The sequence below is a fragment of the Dipodomys merriami genome, unplaced genomic scaffold (genome assembly GCF_024711535.1).
Source record: "Dipodomys merriami isolate MVZ:Mamm:240054 unplaced genomic scaffold, mDipMer1.0.p SCAF_2, whole genome shotgun sequence".
Taxonomy (NCBI): domain Eukaryota; kingdom Metazoa; phylum Chordata; class Mammalia; order Rodentia; family Heteromyidae; genus Dipodomys; species Dipodomys merriami.
The window spans coordinates 29,450,304-29,471,901 of NW_027203381.1; the positions used below are offsets into that span (position 1 = coordinate 29,450,304).

The following is a 21,598-nucleotide window of genomic DNA, read 5'->3' on the forward strand; positions in this document are numbered from 1 at the left end:
GGGCAGTTATGATGGGCTGTTTCCCTTCAGAGCTCCCTATGCTGTCAAGCTCAGGCTACTGGGTCAAGTATTGCAATTTGAATTTTCCTTTTGTCCAATTTTGCCTTTCCATTTTTTTTCCACAGCTACTGATTAATAAAGGTGCTCCCTGGTAGATATCTGAGCAATAAACTTTTCTTTTAAGCGTTTGCCTCTGGGAGAAACCACTGTGTAAGATTTTATTTCAGGAGAAACACTGTAAAATGATCCTTAAGTTTCAACACTTTATATACATAACCAATTCTTTTTAAATACTCCAAACTATCTCCAGCTTCTTACATTCTAACCAAACATTTACTTTTAGAAAAACTGTTGTATACTGCGCTGATTGGTTAGCCAAAAGCCATTCCTAATCTTTGTCTTTGTTATTCTCACTATAAACATTAGAAAAACCAAATGCTTGCTTCCCTAGCCTTCCTTGTTGTTGGTCGTCATTTTGGACTATATTTCTGTCCCATGATAAACAGTTTACTAAAGAGGATTTCTGGAAAAGTTTTTTTTTGCTTTTCAGGAAAAGAAATATTCCTCTTTTCCTTTTCTTTCTGCCTTGAGTTGGAATGTGAAAATGTGAGTTGCAGTAGCTACATGTTGAAGCTGAGAATGTTAAAGTATACTTATCGCAGACAGCACAGTGCCACTGAATCCACTCCAGACTTATGTAAAAATAATAGAACTGTTTGTTTAAGGTACTATAAGTAGATCTTTTAGGGCCCAATTGATATGCTGGTTTTTTCTTATCAGCTTAAAAATAGGACCTTTTCAAATTAAGAAAAATTTGGGTTGTCACCACAACTATGTTACTCTTCGTTTTTCAACATGTGAGGCAGTCACACACAAAATAGCAGTAGCCCGGCATCAAAGGATGAATTGGAACAAAATATTCAGGCCATGTCCAATGGCTATCTTAACTATATGCTAATATTTACCATCTTAGCAATAAATATAAATATGCCCAATGACACTTGTAATTTTTTTATTCCTACTCAAAACTAGATAACTTACCACTGGGTCATATTCCCAGAGCTGGTTGCCTTTTAGGTGGTGGCATTTAAGCATGGTAACTGGGCCATTAAGTTTGGAAACATCCAAACAAAGATCATCTGTTCTAATTTCTTTATTGGCAGTATAAGAGAAAACCTAGAAAACAAAAATGCACACATGTAAGCTTTAATAGTAAAAACAAACTAATTACAGCATTTCAGATGTCAATAACCTAGCAGGGGAAATACAGGTCTTTCAAGATACATGACTTTTGCACTTTATTAAAATAATGGAGAATAAAATGATGCAGAAAAGTTTCCTCAAGGTTTCCACAGAGGAAAGTAAAATCATTTAGTTTTTTGTGCTCACTAGTATCAAAGGTTGTTATTTGTTTGCCTAACAAGGACAAAAGAAAACTTGTGTTCAGCAGTGTCAATACATAGAAATTTTTACAAATGCTTTGTTTAAAAGAAATGATTAGATTAAAGGCTCCTTTAACCCAATGGTCTATTATTTTCTCTGGACATCTAAGAATATTTCCAGGATAATGTCATGGAATAAAAGGGATAAAACAAAAAGGAAAAGTTAAAACTTTTAAAACTTTTTAAAAAAAGTTTACTAAGATACTCACCTGATTACCTCCCATACCATGACAATTAAAAATTCCAACTTTTTCATTCTCTTTTCTAGCCATGTTATCTAGACATTGATTTGTTTCCACATTTCGTATCTATGAGACAACAATAAAAATACCAGGAGTTAAGAAAGGTTAACTAGATGAATTGCCACACATACAACTAAAGGTCACTCTGAGCTCAGATGATTGCAAGTCTCCTAGGTGGTTTATAGGTGGGGGGAAAATCACTGCATGGTTCCCCAAGATTCTCTGGTTTAGAAATGTTTTCCAAAACTGTTCATAAAATCTATGCTTAAAGGGGAAATCTATCACGTTCTAATTATTTTTTATTTCTTCTACACTGTTCCTCTAGGATTTGTGTTTATTTCAGTAAATTCTATTCTAATAATTTAAAGCAACTAAATAACTAATTCAAGAAAACTGTATCAACCAAAATAAGGGTATTACATTTTATAGTTATTCTAGTGACTTCTTAGTGGACTTTCTAGACATTTTCTTGCCAAATGATTTGGCACTTGAAATCACAGACATGGTATGGGGCAAACCTTACTTTCTCATTAGATACTTGTCATTCATATAAAGGATCCTGAATCAACCATCAGAATTAGGAGAATATTTTAAGCAACATCCCTTGCTGTTTTTTTTCCTCAAAACACCTGCAATTTAAAAGCATTTGGCCATCTACTAGGCAATCTACTAAGCCCATAGGTGGTAAAATAGTACCACAGGGTCATAGGGGAGAGGTGTGGCAGGTTACTTCTGTCATGCTGTATAGACAGAAAAACATATAGTTTTATGTGATAAAGTGGAGTAAAGTTAAAGCTAAAAATAAGCCATTTGCTTTCATAATTTGTATATTATGCCAATATTATAGTAAAGCACTAAGATTTTGGAAAACAGATAAAATGTTCCAATCCTTGAGTGGCTTTAACACTGGAGTGCAGAGAAGCTTATTTGCCTCAATGAACTTGGGCTTCTTTGTAGGTGAATGAGTGGTACACTCCCCAGTGGATTCTTCTTCATTGCCCGGCTTAGAAGATGCGGTTTTGAAAAAAGGAGTATCTCTTTCTCTCCTTGTGAGAATATATGTGGACTACCTCATCTATGGAGTGTTTTTCCCATGACATTAAAAACCAGGAGACTAGTCCTTTTGGATTCTAAGAGGGAGAGAGTTAAATCTGAAAAGGTTCTGGAAAAGGGAAAAATTAGGAACACTTTCTATGGGATACTGCATCTGATGTTTCATATAAACAAGTTATCAGCTTTCTAGTATAAAGTGTAGAAAGTAGAAATAGTGGTAACATATACTTGGTTCAGTATTTTTATTGGTATATAAATGGATTATAGGTTAGTTATTCAATATGTGACACTCTATAAAGAATAAGAAATAATAGCATTTGTAAATATACAATGACAAAAACATAGGCATGTTATTAGGGAAAAGGTAAAATATATGAAAGGTTTTTTTTTTTCTTTAAGAAAGGGTTTAGTATGTAGTCCAAGCTAGCCATGAACTCCAGATATTCTGCTTCTATCTCCAAAGTGCTGCAATTATAGATGTGTACCACCATGCCTGACATATGCAAGAATGTAACACTAAGGATGGCTCCAGATAAATGTCTCTTGTTGAAACGTCTTAAAAAAGCGTGAATATTCCAATAACCTAAAGTGTATTCTGAAGGTCAACACAAAGAAGAATAGCTTCTTTCTGGAGTTTTCCCAGTCTTTATGGGCTATATCCCACTTTTTGATGTACATAGTGTATAGCTAAATGTTTAGCAGTCTCCTAACACTATCAATTCTTTTAGTTTGCTCATCTTCCATATATCTTGATGGTTCTCTTGGAAAGAAGATGGCTCCCTGTTTGGTAACATATTCAGTAGTTATGTAATTCTAAATCACTAGGGACTCAAACTAAATGGCTGATTTGATATGGAAAATAGGAGGTTTTCCTGGTTGAAATAGGAATGTCAGAGTATCATGGCTTTGATTCTCTACTTAACCTACGAGGAAAATAACTATTGACAGGATCCTTTAGGAATTTAATATGGTACATCCAATGAGAGGATGTACCATATTTAAAGGATAACTCTAAATCAGGAACAAGGACTATAAAGGGTAAGCATAACCTCTGGTTTTTGAAAACAAGCCAAATATGGATGCTTTACCTTCCGTTAACAAAGTAACTGTACACAAGGTAGACAGAGAGAGAATCTCTGTGCTATTTGAGTGTCTCCAGAGGGTCCAAATATCATTTTTTGTAATAATGGAAATGTCCGTATTTATGCTGTCCAATGTAGTAGCTAGTAGTCACATGTCCACTGAACATTTTGCATGTGACTACTATGATTTGGGGACTTGAGTAATTTCAATAGATTTAAATTTAATGTGGCTAGTGGCTAACTACTCATTGGATGCACAGATCTATATGCTGACAATAGAAAAAAGAAAGTCATCATTTGTGAGGAGCTCCTGTCAAAGATCAAAAATGATTCATAACATGTTAATAATCACATCGTTAGACACTTGGAAAAGTCAATTGTAAAGTTTGGTTTGTACCTTCTGAGAAGTCCTGGGGATAAATTATTATCAAGAGGAAGCTAATAGTCCTTTCTTTTTCTTTCTTTCAAACCCAAGGCTTTGCGCATGCAAAGCAGGTTCTCTACCACTGAGTTATACTTTAGCCCCCATAGACCTTTTAATATGATTCAATTATGCCTGAAAAACACAACTTTTTTCAAGGCTTTTATTAATTCAACTGCTTTTTCCCATAGAGTTGCTAATATTTCTAAGAATAGAACACAGTTCGAGACTACACTGAATTGTTCTTAAGCAAAATATACTTGAGAATAAGCACACTAACATATATTAACTAACAAGAGAAGCAAAAGGAAATACAGGTGTACAGTTAACAAACAGACCAAATAAATATTTCTTTAGTATAGCATCATAAAAGGCAGTCCCAACTTCTACCAATAACTAAAGCATAGAGTCAGTTCCTTCCTTGTTTAACTCAAGTATTCCCCACAGATTCCTTTCTGATTTTCAGTCTTCAGTGGAACCACTGCCAAGACTCAGATCTTCATAAAAACCGATTATCCTGAAGGTTGAACCCTGAGATACTGGAGAAAATATGAAGACCCAACATCCAGGATAAGCAAGGAATTTCTCCTGATCAGCAAAAACTGGTCTTTTGCTGGTAAGCAACTAGAAGATGGACGTGCTTAGTCTTACTACAACCTTCAAAAGAAATCTACTCTTAACCATCCACTGAGACTTCACAGTGGTGCTAAGGAAGAAGTTGTATACCAAGAAGAATTACCATAAAAGAAAGTAGGTTACATTGACTGTCCTGAAACACTATAAAGAAACATTTTTTCTTATGTAGTTAAGATATGTTGTTGAGTCAAGCCAAAACAATCTTAGGCAACCTGTCTACATTCTAAAAATGTCATAATGTTAAGAAACTATTAGAAACAGTAACTTTTCTACTTCAATGGCAATAATACATGACATATTGGTCAGAAGGCAGTATCTACAGGGTAAGAGTACAGGCTGTGAGGATATAGAGACCTCAGTCTCATCCTAACTATTCCATTACTAACTAGGAGACTTTAAGGTGGTTACTGACTCCAAGAGAGTGACTCCCAAAACCCTGATCTAGGGGCTGGGAAGGTGGCTCAGTAGTATAGCGCTTGCCTTGCATGCCTGAGGCGCTGGGTTCGATTCTTCAGCACCACATAAGCAAAGAGAAAAAAGCCGGAAGTGGCGCTGTGGCTCAAGTGGTAGAGCGCTAGCCTTGAGCTGAAGAGCTGAGGGACAGTGCCCAGGCCCAGAGTTCAGACCCCACGACTGGACCACCCCCCCAAAAAAAAAACAACAAAACCCTGATCTAAAGAACAACATCATGCGAGATGTTAACATATGTACTAAAAGAGAGGCTTGGTAAGCAAATGTGTTTTGAAAACACAGTATTAAACCAATTTTACATGGGTTTATTTACTGAAGGACTTCAGACAGTTTTCTAATACTGTCATTCTTGGGAGGGATAGGGAATAGTGGTACAGGAATATATAAAGACATAAAAACCTAGTATTTTAAAAACGTTTTGTCACAAAGTTTACTCTTTTCCTCCTGTGTCTTGCCTAATCAAGTATCTTTGGGGATCATCACCTTCCAATATCTCTTCAGTAAAAAAATAGTAATAAAAAAAAAAAAACACAAACAGAGTTCTAAGTGAGATAATACTGGCTCAGTGGTAGCATGCTTGACTTGCATCCAGGAGGCCCTCAGTTTGATTCCTCAGCACCACATAAGCAGAAAAAAGCCAGAAGTGGCACTGTGGCTCAAGTGGTAGGGTGCTAGCCTTGAAGGACAGTGCCCCCACGACCAAAAAAACAAACAAACCAACAATAACAACAACAACAACAAAAATCAGGGGCCTCGGCAGCGGCTAACACACAGAAGGCACCCAATACTTGTTTTCTTTCCTTATCCACATAGCCAGTAACTTCAATTTCACTCTGAAGGACGAAATTAGATACCACTTTTGAAGGATGAACTTAGATATTATGACTACTACACTTGTGAAAATACTTGTGAAAGCACTGATTTCTGCTGTAGAAGTTAGAGCTTTAGTTTGTTAGCTTTTCCAAGTGTCCTCAGGGTACCAGATTCCCGGTTACCTGCATTAGGTTTGACAATGTAAGAGTTATGTGAATATAGTACTGAATCTAGTATTAGGTAATCTAGATTCACTTATTTATTCTTGTCTACAAAGAAAATACTAATTAAAGTTGAGAAAGACCATATTATTTGTATTAAAAAGAGCACAAGCTTAGCTGGGCACTGGTGGCTCATGCCTGTAATCCTAGCTACTCAGGAGGCTGAGATCTGAGGATCATGGTTCAAAGCCAGCCCAGGCAGGAAAGTCCATGAAACTCTTATCTCCAATAAACCACCAGAAAACCAGAAATGGCGCTGTGCTCAAGTGTAAAGCACTAGCCTTGAGCTGAAGAACTGAAGGACAGCACCCAGACCCAGAGTTAAAGGCCCACAACTGACAAAAAAAAAAAAAAGCACAAGCTTTCAACCAGATGCCCGTGTTCAACATTTATTTCTTCTGTTTTGTGGTTGTTACCTTAGCTATGCTGTTTAAATCTATGTCTGTCTTAATTTACTTATGTATAAAATGTAGATAATGATGTCTATCCTACAGTGTTAAAGGTCAGAATGAGTTCATATTGGTGACATATTCAGATTGGTTCCTAAAATAAAGTATGTACCAAATAAAAATGTTAGAATTATAATATCTGCTTGGGGAAGTGATTGGTCAATCCATGAGCATGGCTAATTTGGCAACAAATGATCTGGACTGTTTGCTTTTTGTGGTTATTTGCAATATCTAATTCCTGAATTAACTATTAGGTATTATAACCAAATACATGCATTTGGTCCAAGTCCTACAAAAGTTAAGGATATTAGGCTTGGTTGAATACACATACTCTAAACTGTGATTATTAGTCTAGTCGTATTTCTATTTCCCAGTTTCCCTTTCTGCTCTAAATTCTATGAATTCAGGTTTTCCTGGGTCCTTGAAGCACTGCCTTCTCTGGAAGGCTAATTTCTAGACACTGGCAAAGGAAGGCTCACATGAATGAAGCTATGATCAATTGATCTTAAGAATAAAATCCCCAGCTGCAATGCCATGGATGCTTGCTAAAAACTGTGCCCTAGAAACCAGACTTTTCAACAAGATGATGTGATTTGGTATTAAATTACGGGTCCACAAAGCTGAGTTAACCAAGAAGGCCACAGATGGTAAAATCTGTGACTCACCAGAAAGCCAGCTGGCAGGAGATAGGTAAGAGGCCAGCTTGTCTTGACAATTATCTATGAAGGGTTAGACAAGTGTCTCTTTGTAATATGCCTACATTCTGATCCAACTAATAGTGCCTAGGCATTGTTCAAAACTGGGTCAGTTAGAAGGAAAAATAAAAACCAACTCATTTCCTATTCTACATCATGTTACAGGAGTGATTACTCTGAATCTTACCACAGCACATCCTCCATTCTGGGCCTTTATTCACTGGAAAGAGCTATAGCAATGGAAACATTCACTACTGAGAAGTCAGTGAGGATCACGTGGAGGCTCGAGAAACACAACATAACCCTCGCTTTGTGTGAGGCTGAATTTCTTAAGTGACAACAAAGTTCAGAGGTTAGGGAGCTGAAGGCAACCCTGGAATAGCCTCAGTAATGGGAAACTGGAGAGGTTGTGCCTGCCTGTCAGTAGAGAAAATACAACCAGGTTGAACAGTTTTAATTTACCACCATTTGGCTCCCCTCTGATCTATTTGCTCTTTTACATCCTATACTTTTATTACATTATATTTTTATTATCTTTAAGTAGTTGTATAAAGTTCTGTTTCATATTTTTCTCCAGACTCCAAGTGCCAACACTTCCTTCTCTCTCAGTCTTAAATTCACCAGTAGAATCAAGTCTTTGGAAAAGAAAAGATACATTTACTTACACTTGTCCTATCCCTTCTACTCTTCATTCTATTCCAAAGAATGAATTGCTTTCATCCATCCCCCAATCAATATCCTCCCCACAGTGCTTTGGATCTCTTCTCCCAGATATTTACATATGACACTGGCTCTTTCTTTCACAGATAAGAAAAATTTACTATATTAACTGTTTCCAACTATACAGTTTAGCAGTATTAATATAAAGTCACACAGATGTGAAATGCATCCATAGAACTCTTCTATCTTGCAAGCTCAAAGTTTTAAATACTTATTAAATAAATCATCTTTCCTACCTCCCTCCTGTCTCTGGTAGCCACTATTCTACTTTCTGTTTCTATAAATTTGACAACTTTATATAATTGACATAAGTAGAATTATATATATATAAATATAAATATATATATCTATATATCTATATATCTATATATATATACTTTGTCTATGGCTTATTTCATTTAAATCCATTCTAAAATACTTAGTAACTAAGTTGCTAAATTTTTTTTCTCTTTGGTCAGTTGTGGGGCTTGAACTCTGGGCCTGAGCGCTATCCCTCAGCTTTTCAGCTCAAGGATAGCACTCTTCACCACTTGAGCCACAGCACCACTTCTGGTTTTCTGGTGGTTTACTGGAGACAAGAGTTTCACGGGCTTTCCTGTCAGAGCTGGCTTTGACCCGTGATCCTCAGATCTCAGCTTCCTAAGTACGTTGGATTACAGGTGTGAACCACCAGTGCCTGGCTAAATTGCTAATTTTTATTAACCAATCCTAAGAATTAATAAGAATTAATAAAAGTAACAAAAGGCATCACTAGAAACAAACATGTTTACAATATTCTTTCCAATTTCCTTGTCCAAAACAAAAAATTGAAACTCTCAAAGGAAAAAAAAACATGTGCCAAAAATACAATTTATTATAGATGGTCTTTCTTTCCTTGTTTTTTTTTTTTTTTTTTTTTTTGGTCAGTTGTGGGGCTTTAACTCTGGGCCTGTGTGCTGTCCTTCAGCTCTTCAGCTCAAGGCTAGTACTCTACCATTTGAGCCACAGTGTCACTTCTGGTTTTCTGGTGGTTTATTGGAGATAAAGAGTTTCACAGCCTTTGCTACCCCAGCTGGCTTTGAACCATGATCCTCAGATCTCAGCCTCCTGAGTAGTTAGGATTACAGGTGTGAGCCACTGGTGCCTGGCATTTGCTAATTCTTTACAATTTATCTTGACTTTAAAATTTCCCAAGCTTTGACACAGGCTAAAAAAAGAAGGGACAGTAGAATTAGGAGTACATGATCACAAGGAAATGACATTTTGTTAAAGTAACACATCTAAGGACATAAAAAGAATTTAACCTCTTGGACAAGGTCTAAAAGATAACATGTAGAGCATTCTTACTTCAATAAAATAAAACAAAAATTCAAAAGGAGTCTGCAGCAGACTCTCACTGCTAAGAACTTTCTCACACTTGAGGTTATGTAATTTTAAAACAAAGATACTTAAGTGTTGTAAGAACTTGAAAGGTTAACTTCCACTTTTTAATTAAAAATAAAAGTATATACACATATATTTTTACCTCTCCCAGTGAGAAATAGTGACGTGGAATTTGCGAATCAGGGTAAATATTCTCTAGGTACCAAGAGAAAGGTTTGCATTGTAGTTTGTGTCTTAGACCAACTCTTGATGATATATCTCCATAATCTACTTTTGTAACACCTGTTGAAAGAAATAATAAACTATGAATTATTAGAGTTTATTAGACAACTCACATCTACTTATGTTGGTTCTAGCAGCTGAATGGTAATGTTGTTATCATTTGGGTGATATGTGACTAATATAAATTCATCTTGCAGACATAAATGTATCTTACAAAATATCTTACAAGGAAGACATTAACATGTTTTATTTAAAAAAATAAAATCTAAGTTAAAGCACCAACTAATAAACTTATATACAAATGTCTGCTATATGGGATCAGAAAGCTTTAATGCACGTTAAGGTAAAAACAAAGAATCAAGAGCTATTAAACAGTACAACTGTTTCCAATCAGTTCTCCCTTCTATATTATTGAATCATGCCCACTGCCACAGTATAGTCTTGTAGTAAAAGAATTGTGAAAGATAAGGACAGAAAAGTAACAATGCTAGGCAGATTTCTTCCTGATGAAACAATGGTACCCTTCAAACACTAAATAGTTGAGGAAGGTTCTTGGAGAGAAGTCTCTTGAAACACGTTCTAAAACTCTGGTCCTGTAATGCTTGATGGTTAGATAAAGGCCTTGTATGATGGCATCAAGGCCCCAGTTACGAGAATGTTCATGACCTGCTGTACAGCAGTGGTTTTCTTATGTTGGATAAAAAAGTTAAATACCCAGAAAAGGCCATGCAAGCCAGGAAAATGACTGAAAATTAGGAAGATGAAACCACAGACATAAATGTGAAATGCTACAATTGAATCTAAAAAATAGCATGTTGTTAAACACCTGGGATAGGTAATTGCATATTATACTAATAATATATTATTGTGAATTCTGCCAAGCACTTTGCTATTATGGTTTCAATATTCTTTACAATGGTCTTCCAAAGCTTTGCGTCCACACTGCTTCTCCTCAGAATACATTAGAACCAAGAACAAGAAAGGTACAGTCTTATACTTCCACTGCAAAATAAACTAACCTGGAGAAATTATATAGAAGAAATTCTTGAATTCATCCATCCACACTTCTGCAAGTCGTCTATTATTTTTATTGATAATCTGCCCAGTCCCACCTGGAAATGTGTAAGGTGTAGCTTTCCGAAACACATGCCCAACATGTGAGCATGTAACTATTTCCAAAGTTCCTCCACACTGCCAAATCTGAAAACAGCAAGACACTGCTCAGTAACCAAGAAAAATTCATCTTGGTCTTTTCATTTGAATAGGAGTTTGGCTTTTATGGAAAATCTGTAGCTACTGGTAAAAACCTTTCAAATCGCCTCATTCTCAAATCTAAAAACACAGCAAAGACCATGCTGAACATTGACATTAAAAAAAAATTGTTCACATCTACTGAATTTCATAGTTGAAATTTCATAGAAAGTAGTGCCTAAAGTAGAGCTCTTACTTTTGGTTAAAAAGCCAGTACTTCCTTAGTACCAAATGTTTCTCTAATTTTTGAATTTGATCAAACCAAATGAAAAGATTAAAAAACAGAAAAGATAGGCTGAAAGCTAAAGATATCAAAGAAGTGAGATGTAGAACAGACTTTTTCTAAATTTTATGACTCATAAGAGTATCACATATTCAATCTGGTAAATTATAAACAGCTATTATTAACAAGAATACACTATTGAAATGTTTAAGAAATGCTGTATTTATAATATAGTTACTAATGTAGTTTGTGGTTTTAAAAGAAGTACAAGTTAACTGAGAATTCAGTCAGATTCTTTTCAGTTCCCTCCTATTTAAACCTTTGTCACTACTTGTACATTAAATAAACCTTAGGGATCTAAACCAGATCCATCATGAGTTCTAAGTGAAATAGTGATAGAATTATTTTGTTCTTTGTGTTAGAATAAAAATAAAAAAGAAGTGACAGAAATCAAGGGGTGACTTTGATCAAGATGCACTGTACTCATAAAATGACTTATGGAATTGTAACCTCTTTGTACAGCTACTTAATGAAATTAAAACCAAAAGACAAAAAAAGAAAAAAAGTGAAAGATCAAATAAGAACTTATGACCTTAAGTCAATGTAGCCTTTCTCCTTTCAAAATATATTTTCTTCTGTAACTAAAATTTTTTTTAACTACTTATAATTAAAAAAAAATTGTTATGGCCAGGCACCAATGCCGCATGTCTATAATCACAGCTATTTAGAAGGCTGAGAACTGAAAATCAAGGTTCAAAGCGAGATTCTTATTTCCAATTAATCACAAAAAAGCCAGAAGTAGAGCTGTAGCAAGTGAGCCACAGAGCACTAGCCTTGAGCAAGAAGAGCTCAGGGACAATGCCTAGGTCCTGAGTTCAAACCCCATCAACTGGTGGCTCCCACAAAAAAAAATTACATTTTGGGGGAAAGTAAAAGAAAGGGGTGACAGTGTCCAGAAAAGAAATGTACTCATTACTTGCCTTATGAAATGGTAGTCCCTCTGTACAATACATTAATAGTACCAATAAAATTTACTTTTTAAGAATGTAAAATTTATAAGTAAAAAGTACATTTTGATTTCACAAAATATTCACTTTTAAAGTTTCCCAGGACCATAAAATGTTGTTCCTGGACAGAACCTAAGGTGGATCCCTTAACTTTAACAAAAAGAATGATTGATTGGGTTCAATTATAATGCACTTCAATGTGGTTTCTATTATAGTTATGTGTCAGAAGTTGATTTAAAAAATATACAGTAAGCAGGGTGCCGGTTGCTCATGCCTCTAATCGTAGCTACTCAGGAGGCTGAGATCTGAGGATCGCAGTTCAAAGCCAGCCCGGGCAGGAAAAGCTATGAAACTCATTTCCAATAAACCACCAGAAAATCAGAAGTGGCACTGTGGCTCAAGTGGTAGAGCACTACCCTTGAGCTAAAGAGCTGAGGGACACCACTCAGGCCCAGAGTTCAAGCCCCATGACTAACAAAATAAATAAATAAATAAATAAATAAATAAATAAATAAATAAATAAATAAATAATATACAGTAATAGTTGAGTGCTGATGACTCATACTTGTAATCACAGGTACTCAAGAGGCTGCGGTCTGAGTTTCAAGCCAGTTTGAAGCCAGTCCAAGGACGAAAGTCTATAGGACTCTTATTTCCAATTAAACACCAAAAAACTGGTAGTGGAACTATGGCTCATGTGGTAGTGCACTAACTTTGAGCAAAAAAGCTCAAAAGCCCTTGTATGGGGGTGGTGGGGGTGGGGGTGGTGATGGTGGTGGTGGTGGTGGTGGTGGTGGTGGTGGTGGTGGTGTGTGTGTGTGTGTGTATGTGTGTGTGTGTATTATACATCCAATAAAGTTGACTGGATTTTTTTTTTAAGGGAACAATTTTTATACCAGATGAAAAGCATATGCTTTCAAAGAAGGAGGCAACAATGCTTGATAAGAAATGTACTCATTACTTTGGTTATGTAACTGTAACCCCTCTCTACAGTATTTTCACAATAAAAAACTTATTTTTAAAAAAGCATATGCTTTTGGCAATCAGGTACACTAAAGTAACGTATATAAATTAACTTATTGCTTTTGTTGGTTTTTTTAAAATAGCTGGACTATTAAAATTGGATTATGTGTTTAAACAGTTTAAAATTAATCCTTAATAGTGTCACTAAACTTTTTATAGGCCCATGGCTCTGGAGTCAGGTTAAACTCATTTTCATTTTTTTATTTAGAGATAACATGTATAATCAATGCATATCTATATTTGAGGTTAAGTATGAGGTTAAACAAAACTGTTTCCAAGGGGAACTTACCCTAAAGGAAATTTCTAGGTTTTCTCCTCCCCAAATATCCATTCCAGCATCATATGTTCCAATTTCCTGAAAGTAATCTCTGTCTATTGAAAAAAGGCCTCCTGCCATTGTAGGTGTTCTGAAATTCAATCATAATACTATACCATTAATTTTTAAAGATTTTAAATTTATTAGCAGCTTTTGATTTTTAGTATTACAGTTGTGTGAGTCAAAATAGTTCTTTTCCTTTAAAAAAGTATTGAAGTATTATTTATAAAATAATGCTTATTGTCACACTTTCCAGAAATGTTTATAGGCTCCAAAGGGTTTTCGGTTTCACGTTTCATCCAATCATATTCATGCTGAATGCTACTGTCACCAGACATCTTCCACCTGACATTTCTGTCTTAAGCACTTTTCTGTGTTTTTGGTCCTAAGTGATTTAGCTCCTTTAACTGAAGCTATGTCTTATAATCCTTTCCATTTGATTGTGATCCATAGTTCCTACCAAATACAAAGATAGTTGACTATTCTAACCAACAAGACTCAGGTTAGGGTCAAAATGCCAGGTTTATAAGGTAGTAAATGCTGCAGAGACATAAGATTAAAATGATGAAAACAATGACGCTCTTTCCTAAGCCTAATAGAAACTTTTAGGGAATGCAAGAGATAAAGCATAGAATAAAATCAGTAAACTATAGAAGGTTTTTTGAAAAAGCTTAGGTATTCAACAGGTAGGGTGGAGGAGGGAATAGGCAGAAGTAAACAGAGAAATGATAATAAAGGACTTAAATAAATGACTATCAGTTAATTCTTTGATTTCCATGAAGGATGAGAACAGAAAAAAATGGACTTATGGCTAGGAGAAAAATCATTAAGTTCTAGGATCCAAGGACACTATAAAGATTTGTATTTTAAGATGAAGTGATCACCCCTGCAAACCTTCTTCCCACACTCTGCTTATGGTAGCAGTAGTATTTGCTTTGCTAGTAAAAACACTTTTTCAAAAAAATAGTTTGTATTATTTTGATTTTAGAAGACGAAGAATGAGAAAAAGGTAAACTCTTTTTTTTTTTTTTTTTTTTGGGTCCGGTCGTGGGGCCTAAACTCTGGGCCTGGGCGCTGTCCCTCAGCTCTTCAGCTCAAGGTTATCACTTTACCACTTGAGCCACAGCGCCACTTCCGGCTTTTTTCTTTTTGATTATGTGGTGCTGAGGAATTGAACCCAGGGCCTCAGGCATGCAAGGCAAGCACTCTACCACTGAGCCACCTTCCCAGCCCCAAAGGTAAACTCTTGTAAGATGCAAAAGGCCAATGTCTATAGTTATCGTTTAGAATAGGGGTTTCTTGGCCTGTTAAATCTTTTCTAAGTATACTTTTCCCATTAGAAAAGTGTGAAAAAAGAATGAAGAACAGATAGATTTCAAAGAAATTCATCAATTTTAAAGTGTGTAAGAACTAATTTAGACATAAAACTGAAGTAACAGCTAACGGGGAAAAGTCCCTTGCATACTTGAGAAAAGAATATAGTGAGAAATCTCATCAACTTTGCCAGAACCAGACATAAATTCATAGGAAATAAGATCTGAGAAGCCCAAAGAGGAGAAAGTGAAAGCTTGTTTCTGTGACATGTGGATATATTTGGGATAAATCCTAGGATGGTGCAGAGAACTCAAAGATCCCCATACCATGTCCTAAACAGCAAGAAGATTTTTATCCTTTTCAGAAGAAAAACTGTATTGATTAACTGTGGATCAAAGAAAAACTGAACAATATAATCATGGATTTTTTTTCATGCTTTGTGTTAATTCTAGTAATTTTAATGTTTGAAACAAGTTTTCCTAGTCAGTAAATAAGAATCATCAATATGGTATGAGTATGAGTAAAAACTTTACATTATGGTACAAGGACCCAGATTTAGGTAAATATTTAACAACATACTGACACAATTAAGATGAAGTTTGATAATGTCCCCATAGGAATAAAAAAATATACATTAAGATGCTATCATTTCCCATATGCACTAGAGTTACCTAACACATAAAATTTCTAATTTTATTAATTTATCACAGGAAAAAATGTCTTTTCTCAAATATTGAAATAACTGAAATATGATAACTACATATAAAGTATACAATTCCTTGTGTTTCTCAAAGCACACAATTATTTTAATATGATTCCTAAAGCTTCACCATGCTCTGCTGATAATACTTTAAGGAACGTGTTTGGCAAATTACCTGACAGGAAGAGTCCGGTCACCTTTCCTTCTATCCATTTCTCTTTGGGGAACAGGATACCAGCGAAAATTGAGCTTCCAGTTGAATCCACCATAGGTCATATCAGAGCCTGCCATGTACTCAAAAGTATCATCACTGATCACATCAATAATAGGACATACCACGGTTCTCCTAACAACATAAAAACAAATTTTAAGACCTTTCAAAATGTTCTTATTTTAACAACTACAAAACTGAAGTGTTTCTAAAATAAAAAAAATATTCTACAATGTTAAAAACAATGGTGAAAAAAAATTCCTGCTGACTTATGGGGATCAAACCTAGGGCCTCCGATGTGCTCTAGCAGTGAACTATAGACTCTTAGCCCAATTCAGGACATTCTTATATTGCTCTAAATCTTTTAATAAAACTTTCCATTTATACTATGTTAGATTGCTAAGTTTTTTTTTCCTTTAAGGTATTTTTTTCTTGGACTCATAAATTTTCATATGTATAATAGTCTATTAAGTATTTCCTAGAAATTGAAAGTGATTACAGATCTTTGGTAAGTATACAATGATAGTCTTTAAAATAAATAGGGTACATTACATAAACTGGGTTGTTAATTTTAAGCCAAAGCAATTGGTCATGATATATTTTTGTGTGTGTTTGTATATGTGTCAATAGATGGACTGAGTATTGTGACATTTTTTTTTTGTCCCTTCATGAGTTGAACTGAGCTATAATCTACCTCATAGGTTTTTTTTTCTCTTATTTTTGTGTTAAAAAGTTATGCTGGCTCGTAAGGAGCTTGTTTTCCGCTTTTCTGTATCTTCTTACAAATTAGTATGGTAGAATCATTTCCCCTTTTCCATCTAATACTGGGAAGAGATGGGAAGGGTAAACAAAGGAGGAGGCTACAATGCTTGATAAGAAATGTACTCGGTATCTTGCCCATGTAATTGTAACCCCTCTGTGCAGTATTTTCACAATAATAAAAAAAAAAGAATAAGGCTTAGAATCCTAAAGTTCAGTATAAATCATGTAACTTATTATGGGTTACTCATTTGCTCTCATTTTAAGATATTCAAATTTCCTATTTTTATGCCAACTCAATGATGCATTTATTTTTTGTATTTTTATACAGCATTTTCATTTTTTCAGTTGAAGTTATTCAGGATACCTAACCAACCACATGGTCCAAACTGTGTATTGGATATTGGTTAATTCCCTCTTTACTATTATCACCTACACTGCTTCCTCTCTACGGGTCTAAGTTCCTGTTTCTAAAGGTTACATATTCATCCACGCAAATGTTTTCTAAGTCAGTCATCTATTATTCATAGAGATATTACATTCTTTTTCATTCTTCAGGTCAATGTACTCTTTCCTAAAGCTACTAGATTTTCTTCTTGGCCTAATGCTGGTTTTTCTTATTTATCTTTGAAAGGGAAAAAATATAGGTAACCCTTGCTAACAAACAGAACAGATGCAATAGACAACTCCTTCTAGCTGTCACTTCACTAGTAAAAATTTACCTTTCTAATCTCTAAATGCTAATGTTAATTCAGATAGCCTTTAGCTCAAACTGCATGACAAGCAGAAATCCAACTGATATAAGTCTAGTAGATTGAGACCAGGTTATTCGCTGAAACACAATAATTAAGACAGCCAGGCAATAGGTAATACATATAACAAGGGAGACTACAACCATAAGGGACGCTGCAGTAATACTACCATATCACTTGAGCACACAATGCGCTTCTCTCAACTCTTGTACTTCTGTGCCTGAAGCTGAGTTCCAACGAAGATATGAGTATACTACCTGCTTTCCCCAGACCCCAGAGCCTTAGAGACCAGGAACAAAGTACCGGGTTTTCAAGGCTACCAAAAAGGTAATTAGAGGCACATGCCTCTAATTCTAGCACTCAGGAAGCTGAAGCAGGAGGATTATGAGTTGGAATCCAGTGTGGGCTACATACCCAACCAAGATCTTCTCCCCTACCCCTCCAAAGGAAAAAAAAAGTAAAAATAAGAAAGCTGTACAATTAGATAGTGGTGGTATCTGTAAAACCCAAGGAAACATGTACTAAAAGCAACTGAATTATGTATCTTAAACCCTCTGTTCAACACCTTAATAATAAAGTTATTATTTAAAAAATGAACAAAAAGAAAAGTGTTTTATGTTGCCTTCCTCAAGAAGTTCATTGTCCATCAGTTATGTTTGGCAAACATAGCATCTAGTAGATATTCTAACAAACAACATGCTTTCCAATCCATCTCCAACAGCAAGGTAATTTGCATAGCTGGTAAATTACCAGACTTTAAGCATCTGGTTGTCTTCATATTTTCTTTAGCATAAGCTTCAGAATATTTTAAAGACAACTTGGGATGAAGTTATTTTTGTATTTATTAAAAATAAAGGACAGGATGCTGTCTAACTACTCAAGAGGCTGAGATTTGAAGGTCACAGCCCTGATTCAAAGCCCACGTTTCAATGCCCATGACCACCACCACCACCACCAAAAAAGAATTTCACAACTCATCATGCAGTTTAGGACAAAAGTACTGAGAACAAATTTACAGACTCCAAAAAATTACCTGTCATGTTTGATCCTGGCTAAGAGAGGCTCCAGCCAACCTGCTGTACATTCACAATGGGCATCTAAGAAGGTGATTACTTGGCCTTTGGACACAGCAGCTCCTTTTAATCTAGCTCTGATCAATCCAGAACGTTGTTCCATTCGAATTACATGAACTGGCACTTTGAGTTTTTTCACGTAACTTTCTAGAGGTCTTTTCAGAAAGTCTAAAAAAATTAACAGAACAGTAACATGAAAAGAAAAGAGTGAACTGGTACTACTCAGATGTAAACATTTTTAGTTTACATTTCTTCAACATGTACATTTCTTCAACTGAGCATTCCTAGTAAGGTCTGCCAACAGATTTCCAAAGGTGCCTTTTTATTTCATAGAAGTATAGACTAGAGCTGTCTTTACTATGTCTCACATGGTAGTAAGAAAGCATCATGAAGGACAGACATATTACACAACTCCTCAAGAGCACTAAATCCACACCTCAACAGAGAGAAGAAATAATACACCAACATATCACAACTGTTATATTGAAAGTTATATATATCAAAGTTGTGAGATTTCTTTAGAAGCAGAAACAAACTGTCATATTGGTCACCATAATCTTTTGATTATGGTGATTTTTTTTTTTAAAAAACAGAAGGCAGTGATATTAAGTTCAGAAGGGAAATACTGGAGTGTAACTGCAAAGTCAAAGAGAGATCCTTAACAAATAGGTGGGTCTATGGAAAGTATTTATTTTTTAATAAAAGGCAATTAAAGAGAGAAGAGAGAAAAGGCAAAAGGGAGAGCTACCTTAAGAAGTCAGATAAAGTTTATGCTCATAAAGTAAGAACATCCTACCAGTTTATATCTTACTTAAACAGCAGAAAAAGTGGGGCTTCCGCAAAGGAAAGATAAAAGATCTTTTGGATTAGCACAGAGGCTACTAATGATGATATGGCCTGGTATCTTTCCAACTATTTTCTATATAAAGACATGACTCTACAACTTAAAACCACAGCTCCACTTCTAGCTTTTTGGTATTTATTTGGAGATAAGAGCCTCATGGACCTTCTGGCCAAGGGTCAGCCTCCTGAGTAGCTAGGATTACTGGTGTGAGCAACCAGCACCTGGCAGTTCTTTTTTGTAAGTGACGTATTCCTTTTTCATAACAGCTTTCATTCATATTGACAGCGAATTATGTTGTCTTATGTGATTACACATTATTTCTTTCATTAGATTAAGAAGGCAAAATATAAAGCCTAGAGAAGAACTATATCATATTCTTCCTTTGCATTTGCAGTCTGGCAAAATAAAGTTTTTATTGTTATTAATACATAAATTACTCCCAATAATCAATGTCATGTGACTAAACTTACTCTGTGTATGTATTCCTGGATGGAGCTTGAACTCAGGGCTTGCTCTTACTTAGCTTTTTCTCTCACAGCAGGCACTATATCACTTTAGCCATGTCTCCATTCTAGTTGTTTGTAGATTTTTTCCTTTTTTTTTTTTTTAACTGGTTAACTGGAGATTTGGACTTTACTGCCTGGGATGGCTTCAAACCATGATCCTCTGATCTCAGTCTCTTGAGTAAGCAGGATTATAAAGCATGAACTACAGGCTATAGACTTACTTTTAAGTGCATATATTTAGCATGGGCACAAGAAGGAAAGAGTGTTAATACCTGACTAACTCAGCAAATACAATGAAAACAGCCAAAAAATTAATTTGAAGAACCTAACAAAAGAGGGTAAGCCATCAATTTGATAGGCCATCAACAATTTTAAAGCATGTTAAGGAAGGAATAAAAAGCAGTAAAAGCTATATACATTATATTAATGATTACTGGACACATGTGCTGCTGTGGAGAGGAGAGGTGACTGAGAAATGACTGAGAAACTTTAACAAGTTTCTTTACTGAAAGACTAAGTAAATCTTTTCTATAGTACTCTGCAGTGTGAATTTCAAAGAACAATTTGAAATAAATTATGCTGGCCCAATGCACCTCATTAATATCTTTTCAAAAAAGAGAGTTTCACAGAATGTTAAAAAACTGAGATTCTTAGAAGACATTTAGGCAGGAGTCACAGACACTTATTTTGAGATTAGTCATATTACATACTTCTTTTTCACTCTGCTTAATCATTTTATGCAGCTAGTTATAGACATTCCAAAAATTTAGAAATCAGAACTCAGAGAGACCTCAAGAATCTAGAAAATTAAGCAAGCCTCCTCCAGTCCAGATTCCATTTGGCTGTCAAATGTACCACTTATTATACACTGAACTAAATCTCTTCATATATGGCTATAAGAAGAATCTAGCTGACTCCACTAACCTACAACTGAAGCTTTACACAGAGAAATCTAACAAAATTACATGCTTCAATTTTTAAAAATTATTCTGCATAAAATTTTTATTTTATATATTTTTATATATTTATTTATTTTTTGGGGTCTGGTTGTGGGGCCTGAACTCTGGGCCTGGGCGCTGTCCCTCAGCTCTTCAGCTCAAGGCTAGTGCTCTACCACTTGAGCCACAGCGCCACTTCCAGCTTTTTTCTTTTTGCTTATGTGGTGCTGAGGAATCGAACCTAGGGCCTCAGGCATGCAAGGCAAGCCCTCTACCACTGAGCCACCTTCCAGCCCCAGCATTTTTAAAGCATCATTTCTTTTTAAAATAAGATTCAGATACAACATAAATTATACACCTAAAACACTTTATAAGTTTCACAATGGTATACTTTATGTGTGAATGAGTTCAAATACTATAAATATTTTTAGGATAAACTAGAAATTTATATAAAACTATTAGGTAGCAATTAAAAATTAGCAATTAGTCAAAAGATAGCATATTATTGGCATTAAAATGACTATTTACCTCTTTCACTGGCATCATCTACAAGAACAATTTCTTCTATCATGTGTCTTGGTGAACGGTTAATGACACTATGAACAGTTCGCAGAAGTGTGCTCCATGCCTCATTGTGGAAAACAATCACCACACTTGTTGTAGGAAGATTATCTGGATAGACCTTTGTTTTACACCTGGAGACAAAGCAAATGCCTTTTATATTAATGGATATCCAGTAAAAGGGGTGACAGAATAATAGAAATGGAGTGTTCTAAAGGTGAGACTCTTGTTTTCATTCCTTTGCACTTTAAGTTTTATGTTTAATAAACAGTACCTAAAGTAATACACTGA

General features: G+C 35.2%; 1 protein-coding gene across 2 annotated transcripts in view; it reads right to left on the reverse strand.

The window, feature by feature from the left end:
- The window catches only part of Galnt1 (polypeptide N-acetylgalactosaminyltransferase 1), an 80,513-nt gene that overhangs the window by 2,675 nt on the left and 56,240 nt on the right, over nucleotides 1-21,598 (reverse strand). For both annotated transcript variants that reach the window (XM_070029324.1, XM_070029326.1), the window contains exons 4-11: nucleotides 21,275-21,441; nucleotides 18,419-18,626; nucleotides 15,839-16,009; nucleotides 13,623-13,740; nucleotides 10,849-11,029; nucleotides 9,750-9,889; nucleotides 1,652-1,750; nucleotides 1,042-1,176 (exon numbers count right to left, since the gene is read on the reverse strand). In XM_070029324.1, coding sequence (XP_069885425.1) covers nucleotides 1,042-1,176; nucleotides 1,652-1,750; nucleotides 9,750-9,889; nucleotides 10,849-11,029; nucleotides 13,623-13,740; nucleotides 15,839-16,009; nucleotides 18,419-18,626; nucleotides 21,275-21,441 — 1,219 coding nt within the window. The remainder of the gene's footprint in view (nucleotides 1-1,041; nucleotides 1,177-1,651; nucleotides 1,751-9,749; nucleotides 9,890-10,848; nucleotides 11,030-13,622; nucleotides 13,741-15,838; nucleotides 16,010-18,418; nucleotides 18,627-21,274; nucleotides 21,442-21,598) is intronic.